Below are 22754 nucleotides of genomic sequence, written 5' to 3'. Positions count from 1 at the left end.
ACAAAGCCGTGAAAAGGCACCAAAGAAAAGTGCCGTCCATCGAGAGTCGAAGGGTTAAACACGATCAAACACTCGACGCTTCCCCTCACTAACACCGTCAATGCCGCCTCAGCTGATTCAAGCACGCAAGGGAGAGAAATAAAAGGTCGGTGGACAGTGGTTAACGGAGTTCATCTGGTTATCAGACAGAAGGAAAACGCTGAAATTGACGTACCGAAAACAGCGAACTCACCCACTCTTCAACGGTAGACTAATAAGTGAGAAATTGCGCATCCTGCTGGTAATTTGGATAAATCACAACTAATGAATGCACGTAGAGGCGGGACAGTGAGGTTTACCCACATAACCTGCCTACTCGTTCGCTCGCGAACACGCACACGGTGAAAAGCAGGGATGAGTCACCGGGCGCGCGCGCCCACGCATGCGGACAGAAAGTGAGAAGTGACAGTATCACCGCCTCAACAGCACTGAGTCACACTACAGCACTACTGAGACGGTCAGAACACATCACACAACATAACCTCTTCTTATAGCTGCATCGCTATCCGTACACTACCAAAAAAAAAAACTGTAACTAAGACAATAAAGACGGCAAGACTTTAACGAGCCGCCAAACAGAACAGATGAAGGACACTCTTGACTGAGAGCTAGTGCATCTGGCGCCTGACTACAAGCTCATCTGTTACTGTTTTCGCCCCGTGATCCATCCTGAATCACAGCGAGCCTCCCTTTGCTCCTTCTAAACGGTCTCTTTCTCTCTGTCAGACGCGCACAAAACAAACTTAAACGGCGAAGAAAACGCTAGCAATCATACCCCGCGCCCCCCGCGGAGATTTAAAGCATTTTCCAGCAAAACAGACTCGCTTTTGAAACCCAGTTTGGCGGCTCTGCGGAAAGAAAGCTGAAGGAGACGACGAGGGCAGTGAAACGGGAGGGAGATGCGTCACAGAGTCACACAGCTGATCATTCCTGCTGTAAGTCACGACCGACCTTCCTCGAAGTTAAGATCAGGTGAGCAAGACCCCGAGTTCCCTGACAATTTAAGGAGAAAACTTGTTAGCAAGAAACTGGAACGAGGGAAAGTGAGGGAGAAGGTGCGGTAAATGCCGAGGACCGTGTAGCGGCAAAGAAGGCTCCTCAAGCATTGCCTGCCTCTGAAGTAATGCGATCCAGCGTGTGTAAAGAGATAGGGCTAAACTGAAATGTGCAATCCATAATTCAATAGAGACAAAGTTTAAGGACGGGATGGATGGGCAGTGAGATTAAAGCCAGGATAATGGTTATGTAATACAGGACAAGGCACTTGATGCTAGCTGTATTAAAACATGTTTCCAATTGATTTTCACAGCTTTGCTAGTCGATCCTCATTTCCTCAAAATGAGTTTAAATTTACATTTTAAAGATTCATTGCTGGAGTAGATGTCTATTTCAGCACGGGCACCAATCCACGAATAAATAGAGAAATAAATGAAGTAAATACCCTGCGATTTGAATGTGATGAACGGTGGAAACAGATTGCATATTTTAGATCAGCGCATAACTAACAAAATATTAACACAGAAATCAGAAATTCGAAGCTTTCCATGAGCACAAAGTGGGTTTCCTCGAACACAGAAAGCCTGGAAATGTTTTAATTAGGCAATCAAAAGCAACAAATGATTAAATCATAAAAAGACAAGGTCATTTAAATCATTTAAAATATATTGAAATATAAATACCACATTTTGCCACAAACCACACTCAGAAATGTTTTAAGAAGCACTTTAATGGCAGTCCATACATGCATGCAGCACTTGCCTACGTAATATTGTTTGTTTTTTTGATACATTAATTTTCATACTGTTTTTTTTTAACTATATAAATCAAAGTTCTGCCATTTTAACAAAGTTCTATACATCACATTGTTTAAAACACAAAGGACTTCATTCTTTACATACAAAACACAGGCTAAACACACAGCTCATCGTAGCTGTTACCTTGGGAGAGGTTACAGTTAAAGCCTCTCTATTTGTGCAGTGAGTGACAGACACATTTAAGCAAATAAATAGAAAATAAAGGCTGAAATACTGAAGTGCTCTTATTCTGTACAAATGAGCATATATAGCATTTCAAATGCCTCCGAGGGCAAGATGATTCAAAATTAAAATACTAGCAATCAAAACTAAACTTCAAACCAGCTGTTCTTACGAAGCACATTGTTATTTTATATTTATGTTTATGGGCACACATTACCAGGTCAAACAGGTAAGAGCACAGCTGTCTTCATTGTTGCCTGCTTAATTATGCTGTGCTCGTTGCCTTGGTAACAATGCAGCGACATCTACTGTGGTTCTAGCGAGATGACTGACAAGCCAACAGTTTGATCCTTTAGGAGACCGATGGCCACGCACTGTATCCATTTGAAAAGACACAGAAAACTAGGACTTTTTTTTCCCCATCCCTGAAGAGACCAGGAGGAAAAAAATAAATAAAAAAAAAACAACATAAAGAAACTGATTCCACAATTAAAGATACAATCCATAATTACTAACACAGCACCACTTGTACCTCAAAACATTAAAATGTTGTGTTTTGTGAGGCTACAGATGAATAAGAGCCCGGTTGTCTTTTGTAGTCGCACCACAAGTCGATGTCTACTTGAAGCCAAGAAAGCAAATGATAAATCATTGTAATCCATCAAAATGGGTTAAATCATTTAAACTAGTAACATCTGGGGAAACAGCATCACCAATGACATACGTAAAGCATCACCACCGAGCCTCTCAGCATGTTTAGATACAGAAAATGGGTTATATTCCCGACAGAATTTGAGTACATCTTACACACCCTTGATACAGTTTTCCGAATCAGATCGTCTGTCCATGCTATTCAATTAGTTGGGATATTTGGAATGCAAACATGAATGTCTTTATCAACAAATAAAAATCGAACTAAACATCTATTGTGTGGTTGTGCTCTATCGGAGCAAACAGCTCAAGAGTATCGCTTTTTAGACTTGCTATGGTAATATCAGCTGTTTTGCTATGTGCTCGATACTTGGTCAACATGCATTCAAGAGGTTAAAACGCAGCCGTTTCTTCGGGCTTGAAACTACTGTCTTTACGTAAACGCTTAGTATATTAGCTTTAAATACATTTACTTCTATATTCTCTGTCCTTGAAGTTGTAGTCCTGGGCGAGCAGGACTAAAATGAACGTTGCATGATCATCCAGCTGGCTGTTCTGGTAATTATGAGGTCATATTCTAAGGTTAGCGAGAGAGAAAGAGTGCAGGGGAGAGGACAGATGGTGGGACCACCACATTCAGAGTATGTGATGAATGGTGTCAGGCAGTGGACTCGAGCCCGCTGCACAGAGGAGCTGATCTCGAACGGACACTGTTCTACGGAGTCAAAACTCTCATTAAACTTCACTGCCAATACTTCAATTTAAGATGTACAATCTAAAATTCAAAAGTTTCTGGTACGTCTCTTTGAGACTTTGTAGATACGCAGCCCTTTTTTTCTCTTTTTGTTTTTTTTTTTAAACACAGGAGCTGTGTTGTATTAGTGCAGACAGACATCGGCATGCTACATTAGTTGTGATAATTCTGTTCTCTGAAACCTACGCTCTATCGCTTACTTCGTGTTTTTTTATTCTTCTATTGTTTTCCTGTCTCAGTCTGACCACTCGTTTTCGTCCAGCTCAGAGTCTTCGTCAGATTCGCTGTACTCCACGGCTATGCGACGGGATAATATAGTGGCCACGTCATTTCCGACAGGCTCCTTCTTTGCTTCCTGCTCCCGCTGTTCTTGCACCTTACGCAGCTGGATCCCTACGACAAAAAAAAAACAAAAAGTGAGAACCAGAGATGCAAAGCCGTATGAACATTCATTCATGTAATATTAAAAGGACGACTATTCTTTTAATAAGAAAGGAAGGTTACATTTGTTTGATCAAAATTTTAATATCATGTAATATTATTGTGATTTAAAATCTCTTATTTTAATACACTTTAAACATTTATTCCAGTCATGAATTTTCATCAGCCATTGTTTCAGTTTTCAGTGTCACATGACCCTTCAGAAATCACACGCTCAAGAAAAATGTGTTATTATGAACGTTGAAAACTTTTGTGCAATTATGACACATTTCTATAACATTCTTTGATAAAACAAAGTTTAAAAGAACAAATTTTACTTCAAATTGAAATCTTTTTAATCTTTAATTATAAAAATCTTACTGTCATTTTGGTTAATTTAATGCAAACTTGCTGAATAAAAGCTTATATTTCATAAAAAGACTCAAACTTTTGATTGTTGCATTATACTATGCAATTAATATGTTTTTACACTGTAACATTTTAGAATGATGCATTGTAGTCGCCATTTGACACCAAAACACCCAAAGCCCACTTTATGCGTGACCTCTGACCTCGTCTGATGGCCGCCAGCAGGTCGCTGCGTGCATCGCTCATTGGGATGAGAGGTACCTGGCCCTTTCTCGGGACAACCGGAGCTTCCGCAGGGGCAGGGGGCATGGCGTGTGAGTGAGGGTGCGGGTGGGGGTGTGTGGGTGGCCCGGGTGGAGGTGGAGGGGGGGCTGCGGGAGGAGGATGGGTTGGGGAAGGGGTGTAGGAAGCAGGGAGGGCAGGGGTCGGAGGAGAAGGGTTGTAAGTCTGGGAAAGAGATGGCATGGTGCTGGCCGGGGCAGAGGAAGGGCCAGTGGGACTGTCAAAGGCAGTCTGGGCAGAGGGAATGAGAGGAGGAGGTGGAGGAGGAGCAGGAGGTACGAAATACTCTCGGTGCTGAGACTGCTGACCACTGAGGTACAAACAGAGAAAAGAACTTAATCAAAACACATCAAATGCACTCAGGAGATGAGATATAAGCCTAGAGCTCACTGCAAGAGGCAACTTTTAATTTCGTTTTAAATTCAATTTCAGCACATGACCAACATTTACTCTCTAAGAGTTACTTTTATTGTTGACTAAAGATTTTAACTATTAAAAACGGTTCTTTTTAGTTGAAATAAAGCTGAATTAATAAGACAAATTAGAAGAAAAAAAACTAAAGGACAAACAAATTCAAGTACTTAAATTGCCAAAACAAAACAGCATAAATATATAAAATAACACAAAAAAGCTAATTAATAATTGAAAAAAAGCTGTAACAAAATTATTAATATTTAAACAAACATTAAAATGAAGAGAAATATAGAAAGCTAATTCAAAATATCAATAGATACTATAATAGGATATAAATAATATAGAATTATGTGAGTTTGTGTGTTAACAGATAGCTGGTATAAAATGTGATAGCTACAGACTGTTAAAAATTAATTTGTAGTTGACACAACTAGTCTGATTCACTGTGTAAAGTCAGTGAGACTTTTGTCCTGTTCGGCTATAGAAATTATGCTACCTAAATTTTTACAGATGATCAAATGTGTTTTTAAGGATATTTAGACTGAAGAAAAACATGAATGATAAACAGCAATTCCAAGAGGGTCCTCACAACAAAAAACTGAGCATTTAGACTAGGGCTTTGCAACCCCTAGGGGTTCATTGCGAAACTGCAAGAGACTTCATGAGAGTAAATGATATGCAAACACAAACTGAATAAAATACAATATACACAAAAATAAAATTAAAAGCACGTAAAAAAATTTAAAATCTTAAAAATTCTAATCTTACGTACAAAATCGTTCAGTCAATCAATTTATTATCCATTATATTTACTTTGAATGTTTATTTCAATTTTATAGTGGGTATTTAAGTAATGTAAATAATTTAGCTGATCACAAAATCCTGCTTTACAGCCTTTATATTATAGAGACGTACTGAATTAAGAAAAGCGGAAGAATAACAGACCTGTAGTCTTTAGCCTGCAGGGGACGTGGCCCGTTGAGAGCGGGGTCTGTGACCGCTTGTCCATGGGTCTGAACCCTGCCAATGGTCTGTCTCCCAGGTGGAGCGGAAGAGGAAGCGGCCGGCCGATACCCGCGGTCCAGGGACTGGGTCTGGACATGAGAGGGGGCCATGAGGTGCTCTTTGCCATCGGCAGCCGAGTAGGCGCTGGTCACGGCCATCTGCTGAGCCGGGTGACTGGGGCTGCCTGGGTAAGAGTGCTCACCCATGTCTGAGGCAACCGACCTGATGATAGCAGAAAAAAACGAAAAGAAAAGAAATGAAATGAAAAGAGAAATATTAAATGAAATATCTTCTTGAGCTTTCACTGCCAAAATTTGCCCCTCTGTGGTCTTCTATAGTCACCAGAATTAATATTAAAAGACAGTATTTGATAAAGTGATGATAAAAGTCTGTGAAAATCAGAGTCTAGGGAAAATAAACACAATTTAAAGTAACCATTTTCTAAGATATTTTAAAATGTAATTTATTCTTTGGATGGGAAAGCTAAATGTTCAGCAGCCAGTCTTCAGTGTCACATAATCCTTCAGAAATTATTCTAATAATAAACATTCTAAAACACGGTTTGTTCATTCCAATATTAAAATTAATGTAAACATTTTTCCCTTTCATTTCCACACCAAAAACTACTTTTCAAGATATATCGAAAACTCTAGATCTAACATTTTTAATATACAGCAGGAAACGTGTTTATGCAGTGAAGAAAACAAAACAAATAAAAATCACACTTACTAACCGATTTTTAAACTTATGCTTATATGTTTTTTAGCCCATGACTCTGATATGAACTGCTTTATTTGCTTAAATGTTTGACAAAGAAAAACCATGTATTTTCTATTAGGAAAATTTTTAACCAAATAAAAAGCACATTGAAGTCATTACAATACGAACAATGGTAATAATTAGCCAATATATCACCTACCCCAGTCATCTAATTGTTTAAGCTAATAAAAATATAATGATTGCAATAGCATGACACCGTAAGTGTTGGCAGCTCAAGGTTACAACAGATGGCAGTAGTGAGCTATTCTAAACTGCAACCCACTTGTATCGCCACTGAAAAAAAAAGTCACCACCAACCTGTTGTCTGGGGAAAGTGAGCCCTCAGAGGACATGCCGTGGTACGGAGAAGGCGTGAAGCGGGCATCTGGGCGGAACTCCTTATCATACGCCATTACGTTCCACTCCTGCCTACGATTCCGAGCCTTACGAACCTTTTTCACCTCACGACTGGGGTCCTCCACCTGCTTCTGCTGCTCCTGAGAGAGAGAGAGAGAGAGAGAGAGAGAGAGAGAGAGAGAGAGAGAGAGAGAGAGAGAGAGAGAGAGAGAGAATGAGTGAGAAAATGAAAGTCTAGTGTTGCAGAAAGCCGAGGGTTTCATCACAAATCATATTTGGTGAAAGATTTTTAGACTGTCAAGCTAAAAGAGCAAAGTCGCACACACACAGACTGTAGTGTCCACATCTTTCACTGAAAAGTGCTGTGAAGAAAGTTTTCTACATAATTCAGGGAATGCATTAAACACACACTCAGTCGAAAAGCTAGTGAAGAGACTGTAGGGAAAGAAAGTGAATGCACAAACTGGAGTCAGCAAAGTGAGGGACTGACGGATGAATACAAGGACTGACAGAAATGCAGGTCTCTTACGGAGGATAGGTGGGGGCTTCTGAGGTGAGCCTGCCTGGAGTGGGACTTAGTCTGGTCTGTTTGAGTCTGGCATGAGCCGCTGGTCTGGAGAGAAGGGGCAAAGTCTGGGGGAGTTAGAGCTCTCATTCATGCACACATAAAGACACATCCACTGATGGGTTTTCTTCTGCTCTCTTCTTTGCATATAAACACATAAGCTTCTGGTTTGATGAGAGGAAATCAATCTGAGAAACAGTGTACAGGGGACCCAGTAGTGCTACGGAAGCAAAGGGAGGTTGTCTGATGCCTTTAGTATTGTTGAAAAGTCAATCTTAACCCATGTACCATGTATAACAACACTTATTTTAGTTTCACCTTCCGGCATCTTTGACATCCTTAAAGCAGTATGCGATTGTGGAAAGAACAGACAGTGTGAAACAGGAACACAAAGTGCACACAAAACATATTCATGCAGCAGAAACACACCTTCTGTCTCCTCTTTTCTTTTCTCTTGTCCTCTGTGGCTTGCAGCATTTTCTCCCTCCAGAGGTTAAAGAAGTAGGAGGGGTCTGTGTAGAACTTCAGCGCATCCTTCTTATCATCTCTACAGAAAGAAAGAAAAAGAAAGGGACGCATAATATTTACATTTTTGGTAGACTAGTACGCAGAAAATGACCTGGAGAGGAAAGCACACACAGATCGAAAGCGTCCGTTCGGTAGTGTTTGGTAGACGAGGCAAAGAGAAGGAGATTTCTGACTCTTGCCTTTTGGATGATCCCGTGAGAAATGAGGTTGCTATAAAAGAATTTGCTCAGTGTTGAGCCGTAACTCTTCAAGCAAACAAACCAACTTGCTGAAATGAATAGGGCTTCCGGGCATACAAAGTGAGAATATTCACTTGATATGCAGCAATAATTTATCATTTTGTCACACTACAGCCGTGATGCACAAACCAGAGAAGGCAAAAATAAGAAATGCAATTGAACCCTACATCATTTGGGAGCACTACATCATTACATTAAAAGTTAAACCTGTTGATGTCATGCTACAGAAGAAAAGTATAGGACGCAACTTTGCTACTGTTACACTGTTACACAATAAAAAATGGTGGACTGTTATTTGACATGAGTTCATAATGCACAGAGAGTGAAGTGATGACGGTCTCACCTGTAAGGGCTGAGAATATTAAGAGGGGGAGGTTTGTCTCCACGGTGGTAGAGCTCCAGCACAGGATTAGGGATGGAGTTTCTGGAAACCACCTGTTGGTCCTGAATGGTGGAGCTCTTGAAGGCCTTCCTCATGTTGATATCTTGCAGAGAGACTGAAGATGGGGAACAGAGAAAGAGTTCAGATTTATGCAATCATTTCATTATTGAGATTGCAAAAGTTCAACGTTTACGGTATGGCGATTAAAGGTACGCTTTGACTTATAGAGGCTGTCCCTTGATCAGCATAAAGTGTTAAATGGCCTTAAAGTAAAGCTGTGTGAAATCCCTGCTTAAGTCTGTTATGTGTTCGTTAAAGAAAGGATGAAGCTGTCCGTGAGACAGCAGATGGTCATTCTCTTATTCACACGCTCTGCTTCTCACCCTAATCAGGAATGGCACAAACATATGATAGATCAGCTGCGCATTTAAGAGCAACATCACTGCTTTGCCTGCCCTAGAGCATGTGCAGCTCTGCCTCACAAACCCACGTTTGTTTGTTTTTTTCCTTCGATAAGACTGAGCTGTCTGGCAGTGACTTTGGATGTTTTGCTTGCACAAATCAAAAACATGAGACGCTTAAAAAAGTGATTCATTTCAAATCCTTATAAAATCAGGGACACCACAGTCAGTCAAACGACACGTGACAAACACATCCAAAATAAAAGTTTGTTTACATTATATGTGTACTGTGTATATTTATTATGTATATATAAATATTCACACATCCAGTATATATTTAGAAAATATTTACATTTATATATATTTTTATTACATACAAATACATTTAATAAACAAATATATATATATATATATTGATATATTTATATTTATACATACATAATAAATATACACAGTATACACACATTATGTAAATATAACTTTTTTGTATGTAATTAAATTGCTTGACTGCACTAATTTAAATATAAATTCCATCAAAAGGATAAAACTATGACTAAAAATATTAAAATTAACTGATAGAAAGTCGTGCAAAAGTGGAAAAGATCTGTTTAGATTTTTGTATCATCAGTCATGCATTGATATGTGTGTGGAAACATTTTTGTCCTAGCTGTGGACTACGCTAAATTATTTGATATGTTCTTTTACATTAGTGTAGGGGTTGTCTGTTACTGAGGGGGTGGGGCTTGTTTTGATGTAAAGAGTGATGGAGCGCCTCAATCGCCCTATAATTACGTATGCCACAGGAGAACACTCGCAATATTAAAGCACCGGCTGCGCCTCAGGGGCCACTGTACTGCTTTATTGAACATTAATAATTCAAGACTGAGAATACTGGCTGATCTGATGGCAGGAATGGGGAATATGAGGTCAAACCTGGGACAACTTATAAAACAAGGTGGTTCTGCTTTTCAAAACATGTACTATGAGCCACAGTGCAATGCTGTTGTAACAGAATTGCCCACTTTTTCAAATACCAACACACAACTGGTCTAAAACAGCTGTGACGGTGCTCAACAACATAACAATATAAACACCCAATCTCTGTCTTCACTATTTAAATGTTATTTTGTATTTTTTTTAATTCATCAAGAAATTCCAGTCAGATTTATATGTAATCAAAACTTTACTGATCCAAAAAAATATTTTATTACCAAGATACTATTATATTTTTCATTAATAAAGTTTTAGATTTTAAGTTAACATTTTAGTAATTTTTTTTTTTAATTCCTCATTTTTATTTCATTTCAGTTTTCTTACTCCATTACTTTTTATTATCTTTTTAGTTGCCTCTCTAAATATCTCTTTTGTCCTTGTGCAGTCTGTTCAAATGCAAAAGAAGCTCAGTTTTAAGTCTGGATGGCTGGTTATAAATTAATAATTAGAACGGACGTTAAGAGGGGGATGGGGTGACATTTTTGGATCAGACACAACCATGAATGCCAGCAAACCCCATCACCCTTTCTGGTAACACACACACACACACACACACACACACACACACACACACACACACTCAATATTCAGACATTCTCCTTCTCCTCCTCCTCCCACTCCCCATCTCCTTCCTCCTTCCCAACCCAGCATTCTACATGCAGCACACATAAACCCCAGATAACCACCAGGTCAGACAGACACACACATTAGAGTGTTAAGCGCACACACACACACAAACGGCCCAGAAACGACACGCTGCACATTCCCAGCAGGTTTTGCTATCGGCACGGGTGTGGTTGAGAGGTCATCGCTCACGGTGAATCAGGTGATAATGGAACGCTTTAAAAGAAACGACGATGTGTCTTCTACTTAAGTGAGGGGTCACGGGGGAGCTGGAACATATAAAACCCTCTTTATCGGCTCTCCAGTTATTGATCACAGCTGGGCGGAATGTTTTAAATAGACGAGGACATCATTAGATCATGTAACGTGGCCCTAATCTTGATTGTGCACACAGACAGGGTGTTTACAGATATAAATCTCTTCTCGTGTCCATCAAACACATAGCCTGACATCAGAGACGTGCTGTGCTCTGCTATCTGCTTCATTTATTGAGACAAGCGACGGTGCCACCAGGCACTGGATTTTTCTAATCCGCAGAGAGAAGAACAAAAGAAAGAGATGAGAGGAGTAGAGGGAGGAGTAAAGTGATACAGTTTGATGTCTCTCTCTTTCATGGCAGAGAAAGCTGGGTCATCCCTCTAACTACAGGCTAAAAGAAGACCATTATAGAGGACAGCACTCGAAGGCAAACGCGCTCTCTCAGCTTCTCTCCAGCTGCTACAGCTGAAAGCTTGATAAGATCTGGAGATGATGCAGAGATTAAGCTTAACGCGTGATGTTACCCTCTTCCACCGTGGAGTCCAGCTGGGTGACTTTGATAGCCAGCAGGTCCACTCTCTCTTGCAGGTTATTCATACGCATATAGAAACTGTTGGCTTCATTAAACAGCTCTCCAAAGATGTCCTCTGCGTGACGACCTGCAAGACAAGAGAACGGCGTGGTGAAAAGACAATGGAATTTCCATGCTAAGTTGGGTGTTGGACAAACTAGAGGACTAGCAGAGTAATGCGATTCATTAATATATCTTGGTCAAGCTGGTGGAACAGAATGGTACTTTCTGAGTGTGACTTATTTTAAAGATTACATAAAGAACAATCAATTCAATACAACTGCAAAAAAGAGAGAAAAGCAGGGTGTCACTCACTCAGGCTGCCCAGTTGTTTGATGATGGCTGCCAGGGTGCTGTTGGTGACACACTCCAGTTCACTGGGCACTCCATCAGGCAGAGCTCCTCGACACAGGTGCTTGGGCTCGATACTCCTCTTCACCAGCGGCATGACTGACTACTGCTGAGAAGACCCATTAAAACACTTAATCAACTCAAACACCAAATGAGGAGATGCATTTCCAGAGTTAGAAATGAAATATTCATTTAAACGGAGAACACACACAAACGCAGATAGGAGAAAAAACATTTAATAGTTTGTAAAAGTATAGTAGAATTTTCTTGAACTGACTTCAAATGAAAATTTGACTATACATTTTTGGGGTTTTTCCTTTTCTTTTTTTTTTTATTAATATTTATTAAAGAGTTAGTTTATCTCAAAATGAAAATTCTGTCATTAATTACTCACCCTCATGTCGTTCCAAACCCCTAAGACCTTTGTTCACTTTTGATGAACTCGGAGAGCTATCTGACCTTCCACAGACAGCAACACAACTAAAATGTTCCCAGGTCCCGAAACATAATGTTGGTAATTACATCAGTATAACAGTCCAAGTGATGTCAGTGGCTTAACTTCAACCGTTCTTCCCTAAGTTACATCTTCCACCATTTTTTTTTCATGATAAAAATGTATTCTCATAGCATTGCAAATATGTAGTTGAGTCGCTTATGTAACATGGACTGTTCTACCTATGTATTACCTATTGTATGTTTCTGGAGCTGGGAACATTTCAGTTGTGTTGCCGTCTATGGAGGGTCAGATGGCTCTGCGACTTCACCAAGAATATCTTAATTTGTGCTCTGAAGATGAACAAAGGTCTTATGAGGGCGAGTAATTAATGATAGAATTTTCATTTTGGGGTGAACTAACCCAATTTCATTGATGCACTTACAACATAAACTATATTTTTTACTTAAAATTGGTTATAGTTAGAATTAACAAAGTAATTATAATATACTAGAAATTTATAACTCAATAAAAGCTTATACACACACTGAAACAACAAATAAAAACACTGCCATACATTGCAAAACGTGATTAGTTTGATGCTCGCAATATTTAAAAATGTAATCTAACAAAAAATCTTGTTGATCATCTAGATAACAATGTTTAATATGTCACATAAAACAAACATTTAGGTTTGCAACGCATCCGATTCAGTGTCCAAGCAGCACTGGTCAGACAGAGCGAGTGACCGGGTAATCAACTGACCCAAAACTCTGCCACACAGCCCTCGGACATCCTCACTGTCGCGTCCTTGTTTAGTCTTTGTTTACGAAGTATAAAAATGAAATCTAAAAGGTAAAAAATAAATAGTTGGTATGAAATTTGAAGTCAGTACTATAAAATCAAAACAATGTAATAGGATCTTTTCAGTTGAGCCAGCATGCCTTCAGCATTTTGTGCAAATAATCATTTGCCTGTATTTAATACAGACGTCTGACATAAGTGGGCCCTTGTTACTGAAAAAGGACCTGTTTACAGACCACCAATGACCCCAGACAAGCACTAATAAAGACAGTCACTGGCATCACACACACTGATGCAGGCGCAATGGTTCAGTGACCTGGGCACACAGACAACATCGCCTGGCAACTAAAGCGGATGAGTATGCTACTAATGAGACATGAAAAGAGCACTGTTATAGCCCGGCGGGACAGCAGACGTGTGTGTGTTCCCCTGCTTTCTTTGTGCGTCCAGTTATTATTTTGGCTTGAAAGTGATTGGAAAACCAGACGGTAAAGGTTAACAAACCTATTAAATGGTATGACTATTCGAAAGTTTGGGGGGAGCATTTATTTATTTTTTTAAAGAGATGAATACTTTTATACAGCTAGAACCGACTGATCACAAGCGACATTAAAGACATTTTAAATGTTAGATTTATATTTTGTATGTTCAGTTCACCGAATAATCCAAAAAAAGGTCAAAAGTCAAATCATGGTTTTCGCAAACATATTGAAAAGCTTATGAATTGTTTCATTTAATTCTGCTCTCAAAATGTGAGGCAGACACGGCGTCCAGTTTAATGAAAAACATCATGTGAATCTTTTCTGCACAGGGACACTTTAAAACTACTTTCTCCCCAATTCTTTTATTATTAGCATTTTTTTACTGCGTGGGACTCTTTTATTGTGGTAATAAAATGCAATAGACCAGACACTGCATATTTTAAATATCAGTAAATGTTTTTAAAATATGAATATTATGGGACATTCTCCTAGCTTTTCATCAAGTGCTGGCATACACACCATCATAACAATTACACGGCAGTTCAATAACAGATCACTTTGCACTAAAACGTTGGCACTCTTTTTAAATCTGTCTTCTCTGAATCTCTCGGTCTGCTCATGAATAAAGCAGCATAGCTGAGTGAGACTGTAGAGGCACAGGGCTGTAATCCTCACTCCCTCGAGCGCTCGGCTGGACTGTGTGAAGTGTAAGTAATAAAAGGACGGGTTAATGGGGAGAGGGAGAGGGAGAGTGTATCTGTCTGTGTTTTTTTGAGGGAATGAAAGGACTCTCTCAAAACCCTGTGAACTGCCTGCCCACATTTGCATTCATGCATTCGACAGACACTTTTTTTTCCAAAGTGACATTCAGAGAATTCGTGATATGCATTTTATCAAAATGTCCCTGAGAATCAAACTCATGACCTTGGCGTTGCTAGAGCTGGGAATGCTACCTACCTAGACGGTTTTGTTTGCTGCTGACTCAGGACATCTCTAGGATTCTCAAATATGCTGTTCAGGCAGGTACATCTGAGATTTGAGACGTAGGCAAAAGATACTAACATGTATTGTTAGTGAGGTAGTTGTTAGTTTAGGTATTGGGTAGGATTAGGTATATAGAATATAGTCATGCAGAATATGTGCTTTATAAGCACTAATAAACAGCTAATATGTTATTAGCAGACATGCTAAGTAACTAGTTAGCCTAATAGCGATAGCTGGTCTCTATACAAAAAAAAAAAAATCCCCATACTTAAAATAACCTACTCAAAAATAATTATTTTGTCTCTTTTCATGCTATTTAGAGTTTTTTTTTAACTTCAGAAAATTGCCAAAGCACAATTTTTCACCATCGCAAAAAAAGTGATGGTTAGAATTATGGGAAACACACAGAGAAAAAGCAGTGAATGAAAGGGAGAGAGAGAGAGAGACAGACAGAGAGAGCCAAAAGTGTGCCACCTTGCCAGGAGGGGCCTTGGTGTTGTTGCCATGGAAACAACACTGAAACGGCTTCTGAGAAAGGATTTAGAGAGAGTGAGAGAATAAGCGAGAGAAGTGAAAAATGGTGCAGAGAGAATCCCCCGCTATATATCTCAACACGATGTCAACAATGCAGCAAAGCCGCACTGACTCTCATGGACCCCTCCCTCTGATAAAACACCTTTTTGGTTAATGACTTCCTGAACAAATCTGAATGTCCCAATCTCTCTCTGATAGCAGGAGGGGGGCCACAGACCCCATCTCATGCATTCATGAGATTCTGTAACGTGTGTGGGGTAATGTAAAGCAATAATATGTGAACTGAATATCAAGAGGGAAAAGCGTATGAGGTCCACCTCATTAACCAACAATAAACACTCATCCATGGCATCTGATTAGGAGCAAGCATTGTACAGCAGCAGGGGTCTGTGAGTGTGTGCTTTCTGTTTGCATGACACTGCACGTCAAAACTACCCAGTTTTGTAGATAGGTCTAAGGGTTGTTTTTAATGCGAGACAGTGTCATTTATTATTGTCGTATGTGTGCAAAAGCATCTGCTCTGTGTGAAACAGACAGCATTTATAATAATGGAGTTAAAGGCCCGACTCTCCCTCTCTACAGGCATGTGTTTAAAAGTCAATGGAACGCTATCAAACACTCATCTCCCACTGTGAACCAAGTGCCTGCGGTCTGCTTCCAAAATATCACACACTATATCATTAACCATGAACACCGTTCATTTTCTCAATAGCTTTTGATCCAATTCAATTAATCCAGTTGATAAAAAGTCTACACAAGTTACAAGAAGGCTGAATTTAACTGGTCAAAAAGTAACATGACGGTTGGGCAATATATAAATATTTTATTTAATTTGTATTTTTATATGATATTCATTAGATAATGATTCTTAAAAGCTGGTTAAAAAAAAAATCTTAAAAAAAAAAAAAAAAAGATAAAATTTTCATTCAATTAGGATAAATTAAATTCATGTTTTATGCTTTAATTTGATTACCAGAAAATTTAAGAAAAACATTTTAAAACATTTAATCATGTTTAAACTGCCCCTATTATTTATAAATAAAGTTATTGTCTCCCAATATAAAGAATTGACTTGCTACAGTGTAAAGAGAGTCGTTATTAATTTGAAACCTGTGATGGCTATACATCAAGGATAATTAATTTTTAACACTTAATTGTACCAACGACTGCTTCTCTAATATCAGGAAGTTCAGCATGGGACACACAAAATGTTATATCCTGAAAGATGACTCATTTTATTTGGACCAGTAAGTATGATCAATAATAGATGCTTTATTCAAAATAAAAGTTTTTGTTTACATCATTTATTTATATGTACTATGTATATTTATTATGTATATATTAATATACACACATACAGCATATATTTTGAAAAATGTTTACATTTATACATTTACATTTTCCCATTCTTATATTTTACATTAAATATAAATATATTACATAAAATATAAATATACAAACATTTTTCTTAAAAATATAAATGCATGCGTTTGCATTTATTTATACATGATAAATATACACAGTATACACACACATATATTAGGTAAAAAAAACTGGATGCAATTAAATGCGATTAATTTAAAAGCACAAATGCTTATATAATCAAGGTAGACCAATCACAACAGACTGGGTCATTTGACCAATCAGAGCAGAGTAGGCTCACGGAAAGGAGGGGTTTAAAGAGACTGAATCTTAAAACTGCTTTGAACGAATTGTTTAAGAGTCAGTAGAAAATGAGGTGATATTAAACGCACATTTTGAAAAAATTTGTTTTTTCACCGTGCATGCCTATAAACCATTCCAAAACAATATTAGGACAAGGCTCCGGAATGCGACCACACGAGTAATAGAACACGAGTTCTATTGCAATGTAGTTTAAAATGTAATTTATTCCTGTGATGGTAAAGTCACATTTTCAGCAGCCATTACTCCAGACCTGTGTCATGTGATCCATTAGAAACTAATATGCTGATTTGGTGCTCAAGAAATATTTCCTAATATTATTAATAATGTTGAAAAATTTTTTGTGGAAACTGCGATTTTCTGTGTGTTTGGATGAATAGAAACAGCATTCATTCAAAACAGAATGTGTTTGTGACATAAATGCCTTCACTGTCACTTTGGATTAATTCAATACATGCTTGCTGAATAAAACTACAATCTTTCAAATAAATGTCTTGACCACAAAATAGGAGCAATAATGCATAAAATGTATATGAAGGACAACAATGACTATACCTACTGTTATTTCCCTAAACACATACAGACGTTATTACATCTTCAAATTTTGATTCAAATATTACATGTTTGAGAAACATGCTGTACACAATCATTACTTCATATCGCTGTATATTTGTAAACATACATACAAAACTGACAAATATCCTCAACCACCACTCACCTCCTTTCTCTTCCTAGCAACAGTTTACCGAAGGAAATCATGATTTAAATGTCAAGTCAAGAGCTGCACTAACAGCAGAGATGCAGTCGCAGGTTAATCTGATGAGAAGACATTTGTTTGTGCTGCTCAGATTCCAGAGCCCGGATCCCTCTCTGCCCCCTTCACCTCTTTAATGTCAGGATCAACGCTCAGGTTCTCAGAGAGTCGTGCTGATCAACCCCCCCAAGCAAAGCGACCTAACAAACAAACTAAACAGAATGAATTATGATTATATTCTCTCCTCTTATATCACACATTCAGAGCTGTTCAGAATACAGAACAAGTGTGTCATTAGTGCAGACTGAGAGGAAGTGTTGCCATGGTTTCCTTTCATGCCCCCTGATTGTTGCTTGATCAAAAAAGAAGGAAGAGCAGAAGCCAAACACTTCGATAGACAAGATAGTCAGACAAACAGCTAGACGGAGCGAACACTACATTAACCCTCTCAAGGGCAATGACTCCAGACCAGTGCTGCTTTAGTTATTTATGTACCATTATAGTTTCAGCATTATGTTTGTTATTATATTTTCAGTTTTACTTAATATCTCTATATTTACATATTTTTTATATTTTACTTTTTTATTTATTTCCAGTTTCTAATGCTACTAAACTTTTCTCATTTTCATTTAGTTTAACCGTTTCTTAACGGGTTTGTTCACCCCAAAATGGAAATATCGTTCCAATCTCGTAAGATTTTTGTTCATCTACAGAATAAAAACGAAGATATTTTTGATGAAATCGGAGAGCTGAAATGGTCCCAGCTCCAAAAAAGTAGTAAATACATCGGTAAAAGAATACATGTGACATCGGAGGCCAAACTTCAGTTTTGCAATGCTACGAGAATACTTTTTTCAAATTTTTCTTTCCTTGAGTTATGTCTTGCGTATCCATTTTTGAGAGTACTTAAAAATGTATTTGCAGAAGACATAACTCTAGGGAGAAGAATGGCTGAGTAAATATTATGTTATTGTTGTTTCAGCTTAATTTCACTCATTTCATCATTAATTGAGTTTAAACAGACTAAAGATCTCGTTATACTAAATGTCAATTAATCAAAGTTTCATCATCATGTGGACCAGCTCTTGCAGATCTGATTTTAAATGCATCAGATTTGCCTTCTGCAAACCAAAAAGATTCTGTCTTGCTATGAATGATACGGCTTTAACGTGACGTGATCAAATTTGTTAGATACGAGTTCCTCTGGTTTAAGAAAAGCCCAAGGTTTAGCATTTAATGAGAGCACAGTTGTTAAACTGGAATGGGCTCCATGCAGGGTTAGTAACACTCTTTCTGTCTCTCTCCCATGAACTCTTCTCACTCCGTCACACACAATTAAATGTGCTGCATTCAGCACAATTGGGACAAATCAGCCGGGCGGACATGTGACCTGGAGTCCCCATGCCCCAGTGCACGAACCCCCTGGCTGGATAAGGCCTGAAGCAAAGGGGGTCACTCCCTGGAGCGAATGCTTTGAGGGCCGCTCTGATCTGAGACCTGCATTGTATCTGGAATTCCATTCGTTTTTTTAGGATATAGATGGGTCCTTCATCTGTGTAAATGGGACAGGCTAACAGGGGAAAAAACTGGGGTGTTTGGAGAGACAGAGTAACTAGAGAGTGAAATATGGTTGTGGGCTAAATGGAGATGAAACCTTCAGCCCAGAGAAGACCTAAATGAATGATTACCTCATTTTTTCCCCATTTCATTTTTTTTTTTTTCTCGAGCTTGCAATCTTTGATTACAGTATCAAAACTCCATCTTCAGGTGATATGACATACTTTTCTTTGGCATTTCACTCTATGCATGCCGGACTTCTCCAATCATTTAGTAGCAATCAACAAATAGAAGAAAATACATGTATATTTTCTTTGATAATCCGTTTTATTCAGATGTCCGTCACAATATAGGAGAAAAGATCGGATTTAGAGATCTGCAAAACTAAACATTTTCAAGTCCCAGGCATCCTGTATAATTAGACCGAAGTTCATTGAACAAAAACTGCATAAAAGAGAGGAAGACCCATGCAATCAGATGCATAAATGCACAGATGAAGTGTTTCAGCAGAGCTACTGTGTGCTAACAGTAGTTTCGTTTAAACAAACTTACCATGCTGGCTAACAGTTTCCTAGTCTTAAACTAAAGGATAACTAATTTGTACTGGGTTTATATTTAAAAAAGAAAATCCACGGACATAGAAGCACCACTTCTGTGCTGTTCTGAAACCATGATTTTGATCATAAAATCTGACAGAGAACCCGTTAAACAAATTTCATATGAACTCTATGAACTCTCAAGGTTCCTGGCACCATCCTGACACACTGGGCTGAGACTGATGACATGGTACAGCACTGGATTGATTTACAACATCGATGGCGACCATTGTGACATCCATGTAAAGTAACTGCAACAACAACACATCATCGATCGTGCTCCACTGCTGCCCGATATTGCTGAGTAAGCATGCTGGTAAAACAGGCTAAGTGTTCACAGAATCAGACTCAAAGCACCTACAGCTGTCGACGAATTAATAAAAAAAATAACTAAAAATGAAAGAGACACTTGTTTGATGCAGTTGTCTCATAAACTGACATGTACTGTGTACTGGAAAGACCTTTTTGATGGGCTCAATAGACAGGCCATGCTTGCATTTTCTTTTTTTTGGTGGCGGGTAACAAAAGGCAAAGGCAAAATAGCATCAAACAGCACTTTTACACAGCCATTGCTTTTCATCTGCTCACAAACACAACAGAGGGGAGAGGTAGACCACCGTATGACGACAGATAATATGCTAAACTGACTTTCAAAAAGAAAACGTTGGCTGGAACAGAAATCTCTGACTTCTACTGAGACTCCTCATAGTTTCCCCTAGGTTTTCAGCTTTGGGCGTTAATGATTACATTAATTTTTTAAACAAGTTTAATTTATCTTAACAAAAGCCCTACAATTTTTTTTCCCCCCTGAGAAATTCTGTGTTGGGTATTTACAATTTTAATGCACAAAACATTCTTTTAATTTATTCTATTAATAATGCAAATTATTAAACTAACTATAACTAATTAGAATTAAATTTTTGAGGGAAATTAAATGGGATTTAATGTTACAATTAAAGAAATTGAAGAAATGGTGGGGGGGGCGGGCCCAAAATAATGTCAGGGAAAACCCTGCTCCTAGATACTCTTACCTTTCAGGAGAAAAACATACAAATGCACTGCTATTGCCTGAGTGTTGCCTAACCAGCTAACACAGGACCGGACAGTGAGGGGCACCAGCTCTGAAAACACACAAACACTGATACAGCTCTGGAAAACTCGTTAGTAAAGTGTGCTCAAAACTAGACAATGTGGCGCAGCATGGCATTCAACACACCGCTAGGTAACAACATGACACAACAACAGTATACTTAACACTATAAATTAAACTAATTGTGGACGTTTAAGGCCATTTGATAACTTCTGTCATCGTTTACTCACCCTAAGACCTGTGCAAGAACGTCATTACACCATACCACTCGATTTCTCTGCATCACTCACAAATAAACGAACTGGTCTTACTAGCACTTAACTAATAACTGTATAATTCTGTGAGAACATTAGTTTATCCCCTATCTACAAATTAAAAGACACCTTTCCAGTTGTAAGCGCATTTAAACAACACCAGCAATGAATAATAAGACAGTTTAGATTAAAAGCGTCATTTGCTTTGAACAGAAAATATATATATATATAAAAAAGCAGGCATTTAGAAAATGAAAAAGGCTTGCAGAGAACAACCTTTTTAGTGGTTTTATATTTTGAAAAATATAAAAGGAAGATACAAGAGACTTCACTTATGTTAAGGACTTAAATATGAACAACGTTCATTAAATACAGTACGGAACTGACACAGAGATCCATTTGGGCTTGCGGTCAGGTGCTACAAAACGCTGAGAGCATCATAAACAAATGTGAGGTTGGTAAGCACACTGGCCATGCAACACTCTGGCTAACACGATCATCTTGACCTTAGCCCTCTGGTGTCACAGGCATTGTTTTAGGCCCTGGATATGCCTATGTGATGGTTATAAAACAGCATTAAAATGTAACTAGCAGTTAATGTAATTATTTATACTTGTCATGTAGAAGCGATGCCAGTCAAACATCGAGGTTCATATGAAATGCACTTGACGTGTAGTTAATACAAATGTTGTTAAATAGCTCAGAGTCCAAGATGTACATTTACTCACAGGCGCGTAATAGAAACCTCAAAACCGAGCGGATACATATTTGAAAAGGTAGAAAGGCTTTCAAAACAACAACAAAACATTACGACCGATTATGGTTAAATATTCACATATGATCAGCCACATGGAACTGTGGAGACAACAAGCCCTTCAGGCATACTGAATCGACGAACGATAAATTATGTAAACATAAAAACACGCACGTATTATGTCGCAGTTCCTAATAAAGTTAGCAGCCTTAACCGACTCGACATTTTATTTGTTTGTACCACAAACGACATAACGCACACCCCGTATTTCCACGATACAACATTAATCCTCGTCACAGCCATAACACACACAGCACACCACAGCCTTTTCATGTGATCAAAACACAGCACTTGCGCGCGACGTTAGCGTTAGCAGCTCAGCTTTGTCCAAGCCCACAAGAGATGCAAACCCGATTAAAAGCCCGTTTACCTGTATTTATCAAGCGCTGGCGCGGCGTCTCTACGATTTCGGTCCGTATTTTGCCCTCCCTCTGTATCGTTACATCGCACGCATCGCTTAACTGCTATTTTCTGCAACGACCGATGTGGATAACGGTGCGCGATGCAGGTTCAGTTGTTTGTAAATCTCTGAACGATGCGCACAGCGTGCGCGTTTCCTTGACAGCGTCGAGTCTTCTGCCGGAGCGCGACAAACGCTGCCCTGCGCGCGTGCGCAGACCGAGGCCTTGACCACCTCCCACCAAAATAAGCACAGACTGGAGCAGAACGCTTTACCTCTGAAATCTCCAAGAGAAAGTCAGTGAAGACGGTCCAGTGAGGTTGTAGCGGGTAGTTTCAGAAAGCGCTGTCTTCAGATAAATACCAGTGTACTAGCAAGCAAATGTACACATTAAAAACGCGAAGTAAAGACAAATGTCTGAGCTTTTCTAA

The 22754-nt window shown here is 38.7% G+C and overlaps 1 protein-coding gene across 3 annotated transcripts; it reads right to left on the bottom strand.

Moving 5' to 3' along the window:
- Nucleotides 1-1747: 1747 nt before the first annotated feature.
- On the bottom strand, nucleotides 1748-22546 carry zgc:109889 (uncharacterized protein LOC553542 homolog). 3 transcript variants are annotated; one of them, XM_043245494.1, is made up of 10 exons: nucleotides 22294-22546; nucleotides 11903-12047; nucleotides 11541-11675; nucleotides 8702-8855; nucleotides 8021-8138; nucleotides 7556-7639; nucleotides 6988-7166; nucleotides 5851-6132; nucleotides 4413-4801; nucleotides 1748-3813 (listed from the first exon to the last, which is right to left on the bottom strand). In XM_043245494.1, the coding sequence occupies exons 2-10, from the start codon at nucleotides 12033-12035 to the stop codon at nucleotides 3656-3658; spliced, it is 1632 nt and encodes a 543-aa protein (XP_043101429.1). In that variant the 5' UTR covers nucleotides 12036-12047; nucleotides 22294-22546; the 3' UTR covers nucleotides 1748-3655. The 3 variants fall into 3 exon arrangements, with proteins under 3 accessions (XP_043101429.1, XP_043101428.1, XP_043101430.1); XM_043245493.1 differs by having other exon boundaries at nucleotides 11903-12044; XM_043245495.1 differs by lacking the exon at nucleotides 7556-7639 and having other exon boundaries at nucleotides 11903-12044; nucleotides 22294-22545.
- Between the last annotated feature and the right edge of the window lie 208 nt (nucleotides 22547-22754).

This window comes from Puntigrus tetrazona, chromosome 7 (assembly GCF_018831695.1).
Source record: "Puntigrus tetrazona isolate hp1 chromosome 7, ASM1883169v1, whole genome shotgun sequence".
Taxonomy (NCBI): Eukaryota; Metazoa; Chordata; class Actinopteri; order Cypriniformes; family Cyprinidae; genus Puntigrus; species Puntigrus tetrazona.
The sequence above is the reverse complement of the archived record's forward strand: the minus strand, read 5'-3'. Positions and strand labels throughout refer to the sequence as shown.

Bases quoted from the DNA above. Each gene is read 5' to 3' on its own strand.
- zgc:109889 (XM_043245494.1), bottom strand. From the start codon at position 12,035: ATGCCGCTGGTGAAGAGGAGTATCGAGCCCAAGCACCTGTGTCGAGGA. The intron at 7,640-8,020 runs GTGTGTTTCTGC...CCTTCTCTCCAG, and splicing joins AAGAAAAGAGGAGACAGAAG to ACCAGCGGCTCATGCCAGAC. The intron at 6,133-6,987 runs GTTGGTGGTGAC...TGCTATCATCAG, and splicing joins TCACTTTCCCCAGACAACAG to GTCGGTTGCCTCAGACATGG.